This window comes from Tenebrio molitor, chromosome 1 (assembly GCF_963966145.1).
Source record: "Tenebrio molitor chromosome 1, icTenMoli1.1, whole genome shotgun sequence".
Lineage (NCBI taxonomy): Eukaryota > Metazoa > Arthropoda > Insecta > Coleoptera > Tenebrionidae > Tenebrio > Tenebrio molitor.
The window spans coordinates 14358663-14367112 of record NC_091046.1 but is presented as its reverse complement, the minus strand read 5'-3'; the positions used below and the strand labels follow the sequence as shown (position 1 = coordinate 14367112).

The 8450-nt window shown below is 34.0% G+C and overlaps 1 protein-coding gene across 4 annotated transcripts; it reads left to right on the top strand.

Annotated features, from left to right (window-relative positions):
* The first annotated feature begins 3223 nt into the window (after positions 1-3223).
* Positions 3224-6254, top strand: LOC138141551 (E3 ubiquitin-protein ligase RNF216-like). 4 transcript variants are annotated; one of them, XM_069062309.1, is made up of 9 exons: positions 3224-3379; positions 3570-3674; positions 3733-4100; positions 4156-4348; positions 4397-4736; positions 4787-5071; positions 5210-5499; positions 5554-5685; positions 5739-6254. In XM_069062309.1, exons 3-9 carry the CDS (start codon positions 3743-3745, stop codon positions 5887-5889), a joined length of 1749 nt encoding a protein of 582 aa, XP_068918410.1. In that variant the 5' UTR covers positions 3224-3379; positions 3570-3674; positions 3733-3742; the 3' UTR covers positions 5890-6254. The 4 variants fall into 4 exon arrangements, with proteins under 4 accessions (XP_068918410.1, XP_068918398.1, XP_068918404.1 ...); XM_069062297.1 differs by having other exon boundaries at positions 3225-3379; positions 3725-4100; XM_069062303.1 differs by having other exon boundaries at positions 3243-3392.
* The last annotated feature ends 2196 nt before the right edge of the window (positions 6255-8450 follow it).

The following is an 8450-nucleotide window of genomic DNA, read 5'->3' as shown; positions in this document are numbered from 1 at the left end:
ATAGATTAAATTTTAAGTGTCCCAGTTTTATTTGTCCACCGACCGTACCAATTTTTTTCATCGGTTAGGTAGTAGGAAGGTTTATCAGAAAGGGAAGAAAAAAGTGGAGGTTGGCATTTAAAAAAATTGGTGATGACGTCATAGCTTAAAAATGGATGACGTCATGAACAAGCGAAGTAACTTAAAATAACCATTATTAAAAACAAAAATTGACCTGTTTCAGCGTTTTCAGCAAATGTCATTAGTTTTGAAATTACTGAATTTATTCCATAAGTAATTTCCACACTGTATAGGTGTTCGAGTTACGGAATGCTAGGAGGCTTTTTGAGGTTTTTATTGCGATAGTCCAAAGTGGATGTCACACATGTGATCTACCATCGTGTCGTGTTAATTATAAGTCAAAACTGGGATGAATTTATCCCGTCAAAATTATACCTATGTAAATTGTTAGCTTTGATTGGCCCTTTGTTATTTTTGTAATTTATAGTTAGGACAACTTACAGACAACCTCCAGAGGGGTTTCAGCTCATCCTTCAGTGGAACAAATAGATGTTGTTTCCCCAAAAATTTTAACTATAACAAATAATTTCATTGAAACCAATTCAGCTTTGACGAAAATCTGTTTTGAGAAGTGGCAATCTGCCATGTAGTATTAAGAACGCAGATAACTTGTCAAAACAGATATTCGTTTCAATGAAATTATTTGTTATATGTAGTTGAAGTTTTTGGGGAAAATGGGAAAATAATGTGTCACTATAACTTATTCAGAAAACTTTCGTGACATTTGCAATTTTATATGTAAATGTTTTAGTTTATTTCATAAGTATTACTGGGAGCACGGAATTTCGGGCAGACTTGAAATTTGACTGATATAAAATGTGAAATAGACTTTAGGTGCTAGACGTATTAATAACCTCATTTTAATATCTACTATTGCCTCATATCATTTTGCAAATTGCATTCGTTGTTACTGAAAACCTGCAAGTGCTTAGATGTGATTTTCTGAAAACTAAACCGTCTTTTTTATTAAACTTTGGAAATCAATAACTAAAATGTAAAATAATTGTGCATAATTGTGACAGTTTATTTTTAAGTTCCTTCAAAATTAATTATTATGACATTTATGACAATAAAGCTTAGACTACATTGGGTTTTTTTAAATGACATGTAAATTGCTGCCCGAAATTCCATGCTGGCAATAGTACTATTCCGGACACGGAATCTTGGCCACAACTGACATTTAACTGACAAATATGTGTGAACTGGCCTTTAATGAATATGCCTAATCCAACTTTTGACTCGATTATGCCATTTCCCTGCTTTTTTGATGTCACAGGAAAAACTTCGAAGTGATTTTTAATAATTGTCACTTATTAATGACACTAAGGATTGGTTTACATAATTTTTTTTAGAAATGTCTAAAAAATGTTGGTCAAGATTCCGTGGCCGGAATAGTACCTACTAACCACCTAGTATTTTAATTTACTGTATGTAGGACCTAATCATCCTATTAAAGACCCAAATTTCAAAAGATTATCATTAATTATATCGTGTGTTCCACAAAAAATTCACTCGCAGCAAGCCATGACAAAAGTGAAGTATGTCTTAGTACCAGATGTGAAATGAACTACTAAAGTAAATTTATAGGTTATCTGTCACAACTCACAATATGATGAAAATTTGTAAGAAACAAATGAACTACTTCCAATGATCCTAAAATCGACATGACCAGTCTATCTATCTCTATAGTCATGGCTTACTGCGAGTGAGTTTTTATTGGAACACACGATATCATGTTGAGAAACTCGAAATGTCAAAAATACGGGAGTTTTGTGAATGGCTTATATTCAAAATGAATGTGGGTAAGTATGGCAACTAAGTACGAAAATTTATGTGGCATTTCATAAGCGTGCATTTGATTTTTTTATAGGTACTATTGCACATTGATTTGACAATTTTCAAAATTGCGCGTCTATGAACTGTCAAAGAAATGTCAACTCTATCCTACCCACACAGTTGCCACATACCTACATTTTCGTAGGTACATAGTTGCCATACTTATCCGCAATCATTTTGAATCACCCAATATATTTGGGTTCTATTTTAAATACATTTATAAACATAAGGTCGAATTTATTTTTAAATAAAAACATTAATTATGATTAATTATGAATCAGAACAAGTAGTGAATAATATGTTATAAATAAAATACATTTGAACTGATATAATTATGTGATAACCGGAGAAAATATATCACTGTTTATGTTCGTTTGGAAGCAACTTTCAACGTTTTTTGACGAGCACTTCGCGTCGCCTAAAATGTGTCATTTTTGTTTTACTTAGAACAGAACCCTTGTCGTCTTGTGCTGACAAGGAATCGTCAAGAATTAAAATTTATTTCAATAAAAAATGTCTACACTGTCCTTGGATCTCATTTATGCGAAATCTTTTCATTTATTATGATGAACATTATACTACAATTACATTGGGCCGTATCGCGACACCCTTATTAAATTTGATCACGCATGATTAAATTTTTAAAGACAACTTTAATCATAACCCTATCATGACACCCAGCGCTAATCACGACTCATTCCCGCAATTTTTAATGATGAGATTTAAACACGGGGAGGGGCGTCTTTAAATTTTGTAATCACGGTGTCATGGCGGACTTTGTGAGAGATTTACAAGATATCGCGACCGTAGGTGAAATTCATGGGGTTGAAATAGCCGAAAGGGTTGTTCGCACACATTACTTTTATGGAAAATATGCATCCTTTTTTGCGCACTGTAAATTGTTGGATATCTTGGGGGCTACCTCGCCTGTGCCTTTTTGTCGACTTTTACAACAAAATTGTATTCTAATAGAGTAGGACAACGCACACAGTATAATCGGCAAGATTTCTACCAAATAAGCAAATAGCTTAACTCGTAACCTCCGAGATAGATAGGTAGTATGGAGCGACCAAATTAATTTGTAATCGAGTTACCTTCTTGAACAAAAAACACAGGTTAGATCTGGGCATATCAATCGAAAAGACGTACGGATTCAAATCCATTGATGACTTGATTACAAATTAATTTGATCGCTCTTAATATTTACGGAGGCCTCGCTTAACTATCAATTTTAAGTTGAATGATATCCAACATTCAATTTCATTAATTCAAATTAGCAGCTATGCAGTTTCCTAAGCTCGCCGCCCTCGCCGCCAAGCAAGTCGAAGTCGCACAGCGAAGCGATTAGCGAAGAAGCAAGTGCCAACACCAGGAACAAAAACAAACATTGTTCACTCACGGGTTCAGTCGGAGATGGACGCGTTGGTCGTGTTGGGGAGTCGGTGACCTAACCTACAATTTTGTTGAATTAGAATTAGTATTAGTGAGTTATTTTTGTAAGTCGAATACGCAATTACTATTTCAATTTTTGTACGCATTCTCAGTCGTTAAATGTACGATTTACAATTTTTTGATGACGATTTTTGAGTTCATAATTTTTGTGGGAATTACCCGCCGCATGTTACGGTGCTGTTATCAAATAATTGTCGACACATATCTGTATTCTGTTGCAGTATTCGAGATTTAGTTGGCGACGTTTTCCTTAATAACCCATACTCGCAAATAATAGCAACAAGTTGTTTGGCTTACAAGTTTTAAAACACAATTAACCATAACTGGTGAGCAATCTAATTAAACGTGGTAGGATAATAACAATAGTTTCTTCAAGTTTTGCAGTGAAGTCAACATGGCGTTTGAATACAAAGAAAAACTAATCGACCTATTTTACAACAGTCATGTATCCCATCAACAGATAGATGAAACAATTGACTTAGTTTTAGAGGAAAACAGCTCTTTGACTGTTGAAGAAAATTTAGAAGCCATGATAAATCTTTTAGTTGAGTCTGGAGACTCGACTCTTGAAATGGACGAAGACAATGCTTCAGGTGTCACTTCTGAGAAGCCTCTTGATATTGAAAAGTTTAATCATTATTACAATGAGTTGTTGAATATGTTTCCTGACATTTGTCCACAGTATTTGTTGGAGTTTTGTCGCAAATATGATAATTTTAATTTTGAACAAGTTGTTCATGATTTAATTGAAAGTAAGTGGTCACAACTGGGTCTTTAAAGAAATAAGTAAACTTTCCGATTTTGTAGCTGACTACATAAAAATGAGAAGAGACCCCTTGGACATATGCGAGCACTTGAAACAAATGTTGCCAAATGCAGATCCTATTTATTTAAGAAATCAATCGAGAGTTTTAGCAACCAGACCACCAGAGGATTTAGATGAATTTATTGAAAATGCTATAGAGAAAAGCGATTATCCTACAATGCAGGAATATTTGGTGTATGTAAGAACAAGTGTTTCTGTTGCAAAGTAACATATTTTCTTCAGCAATAAGGAGTTGACAGCAGACTTGGCATTGTACCTCACAAATTTTTCGGTTAATCGATACCTAGACAGAGTTCCTGATCCATTGGGTATATTTTTAGACTCCAGGCGAAAGCCTGTGTTGTCAGGAGATGTTTCTGAGAAAGACATAGAATTCGCCTTAACATTTTTATATAATCAGTTCGTGTTTCAACGTAAATCCGAAATTAAAAAAATATTTTTTTCTTATAACAAACATTTGATCAAAACTTTTAACAAATTAAAATGTCTAATCAAAGCGTTCCGACATCCTAGACCTATTGTTCCACTAGGGGAATGTAAAAACGTTGATTTGTTGCAGGAGGTATGTTGTGACGATCATTTATTTATTATTTGAGTAACCATTATTTTTAGATCTCGTTTTTGAAACATGAAAAATTGATAAGACAGTTTTTAAAACAAAAAGATCAACGGTATAAAACTGCTTTGGAGGAGGCAAGAAAATATGGTTTACTTAAAACATGTTCCTGTTGTTATGACGAAGAACTAATTCCTGAAGAATGTTACTTCTGTACTAGGGGTTGTATCTTTTGCAAAGATTGTGTCAAGTCAGGAGCAGAACATGTTATTGGTAAAGAAGAAACTTCATTTCCGTGCCTTGCAGATTGTGATTCGGAATTTGATTATTCTACTTTACAAGTGTGTATAATTATTATTGTTTACATTTTTAACTTTACATAATTTCCACCTTTCAACTTTTTCTATATAAAAATTTTCTGTTAAAAGATTAAATGTGAGCACTTGATGTGTCAGGTTGCTAAACTTTTTCCGTAATAGATGGTTTTAGATACAAAAACATTCCAAGGTGTTTGGCATAGAAAACAAATCGAAGAGATCAGAAACGCCAACATAGGCGGTTTGGAAACATGTCCATTTTGTGATTTTTGTATGATACCTGATGATGGAGATAAGATATTCAAATGTGCCAATATAGAATGTATGGCGGAAACTTGCAGATTGTGTCGCCATAGAGCTCATATACCAAAGAGATGCAATGAAATTGAATACGATGAGGATGTTAAAATGAGAACATTTATAGAAAATAAAATGACTGAAGCTCTCTTGAGGTAATCACTTTTTGAATAACTTGAATCTGTTGAACATTAAATTTATTTTATTAGGAAATGTTGGAAATGCTCAAAACAATTTTATAAAGAGTCTGGCTGCAATAAAATGACGTGTGTGTGTGGAGCAAAAATGTGTTATGTTTGTGGGGAAGCAGTTACAGACTATGCGCATTTTAATCAAAACAGGTAAAAGATCTTGTTTTACGAGGTAGGTCATTATGAAAAAAATAATTTTGTAGATGTGCCTTATACACTGAAAATTTGCAACAATTTCATCTAGAGAGGGTACTAGAAGGTGCCGAATCTGCCAAAACGGAATTGGGTATCACTGATAATCCAGATAAACTTAAGTTTGATCCTACCAGAGGAATTGCGAATGATGTAGCTTAGGCTTTTTATGAATCTTTTTCATTTTTTTAATAAAATAATAAAAATTGTTGATTTTGCAGTTAGCAATTGCAGTTAGTTATTTAAATTATCGTTACATATTGTGGACTGTTTTTACAACTCGTTCACTTATTTCAATTATCGTTAATATTGTCGCATGTTTTGACAACGCGTCTCTAGGTCGTTGAGCTCCTAAATGCAAAACTATCAGTAGCTTTTGGAATGAATTTATCATAAAGTCTCTGAAAATATGTAATATGTGCGCCATTTAAACCATTTTGGTAGTGTTCACTTGATTGAAGATTTACAGTTTCTATATTTAAGCTTTGATATGTGATTATTATGACGACTTGCTCAAAAAAATTTTTTTTAAATATACGCTTACTATTTGTCTTTTTATTTAATCAGCAAATTTAATTTTTATGTTAATCATATATTGTGTGATTCCTGGAACTTTTAAACTTAACATACCTTGTTTAAAGTTTAAATTACGTGGCCTTTATTTACCAAGGTGTGGAAAGACATTTTGATGAAGAGCGGTACGAATCCAAAGATCGTTGGTGGTTTATTAGAACGGTGATAAAAGCGTAATAACTCATTATAACATCCATTCAAAACGATTTTTTTTTTTTTTTGAAGAAATAAACCGAATTTTGCCAGTTGTGTTGGTAACTGAGTGCAGCTGTTACATATTCTTTAACAATGGGTTTTGGTTTTATTTCATGAACTTGCTTTGAGTTAATGATATTAAAATGTACAGGAATCTGTTCTGCTGTATGTTTAAAAAGAGTTCTCCAATCGTCCCGGAGTCAAATTTTGTTGAAGACGACTGGTAGGTACTATGGCGGCCAAAAAATTTCGGCCGTCATTTTTCCGTCATTTCAAAAAAATCGGTGTAGTCCATTCCTTATTGTCATTATGATTGATGTTTTTACTTGTCACTTTTGAAAGTCAAGCAAAATGCCATCGGTATCAAATTTTAATAAAATCAAAATAGTAACTCTTGCACAAAGAGGAATGTCCCAAGCTCAGATTTCGATGGACCTTCGTATACCTAAAAGTACAATTTCGTCCATTCTTCAGCAATGGAGACAAAATGGAATGGAACTATTGAAAGACGCCAAGGCTCAGGGAGGCCTAGCACATTTACTGCAGAAGAAGATAATATGCTTCTCAATAGATTACGCAATAGCCCTTTTATGACGGCTGTTGAAGGGGTAAATACAAGCAAATACAACGAAAAGGAGCGGTCGATTTTCGGCAAACATATGGGTATGGATTTTAGTGGATAGACCTGGGCTAATGTTGTCTCTAGAAGATCGGCTCAACAGTGATGTTTATGTTAGGATTCTTGAAGACGTGATGATGCCTTTAGTTTCAAGAATTTTTCCGAATTTTAACTTCATATTTCAACAAGACAATTGTTCAATGCATTCAGCACATAGGGTAGCAGAATGGTAGCATAAACGTTCTTGATTGGCCAAGTCGCAGTCCAGATTTTTGGTTCGTAATTTGCAACAACGACAAGTGATTCGGAATAGGGCAGAACTTTTGACTGCGATTACTAATGCATGGCAATCATTACATAGGAATTATCACAGAGATTTATGCCTCTCCATCTCGCGTCGTGTAAGACGAGTTATTGACGCCAATGGAGCAATGACCAAGTATTGATTTTAAACTTCATTCATTTTATCTTTTGATTTAGCTACGAGTAAGTACTTAAACAAAAATAAATGTTTCATTTCCTTGTCTTTGCCTTAATGTTTTTCGTTTGATTTTTTAAAAACTACGGCATACTCGTGTAATTTCCACGGTTCTCTGTTTGGTACTTTAATCCAAAAATAGCCGCAAGTCTGCCTCTAGTCTCTAGTGCCACTAGCGACTAGCGGTCGTGTGGTAATTGTGTAAGAGTGGAACTTGTCCTTTGTATTCACAAAATTTGAACTGATGGACTGAATGACAGATTGTCAAAATGACAATAACGATAACAAAGCGAGGTTATTGGTGCTTAAGGGTAGTTTACACTTCATGTCAGGGCCTTGAAAGTGACGGACGAAATTTTTTGGCCGCAATAGTACGCAATTGATCTGAGATCTGACTTTAGTTCATGCCAGTTCATGGCTTAAGATTAAATAATCTGTCAGCTGACAGTTTTTAAACGTTATAAATTCAATGCAAACATTATTAATATGCTTATTATTTAAGACATCGTTGCGTTATAATTATTGTCACTCTCATATATCATAATTGACTATACGATCGCGGGGAGTAGCATTAAATATAATATGGAGTATCCTAAGGTGAAGTACATTTGGCACTTACCTGTTTTACTTAAGTTGGTTGTAAAACTTGTTAAATAAATTTCACTACGTTGATTGTTCAAACCAAACCGTTCAAAAGTCAACCACAGAACACCTAAGATAAGAACTGATTTCCCTATGTTAAAGGTTGGCAACGGAAAATACAGCGCTCCTGGTAGTCCAGTGGCAAACTAAATGACCGCGGGAAAAATTTGAACGCAACAGTCTTTATAGTGCTCCCTTTTTCAGATATAAGTTTTT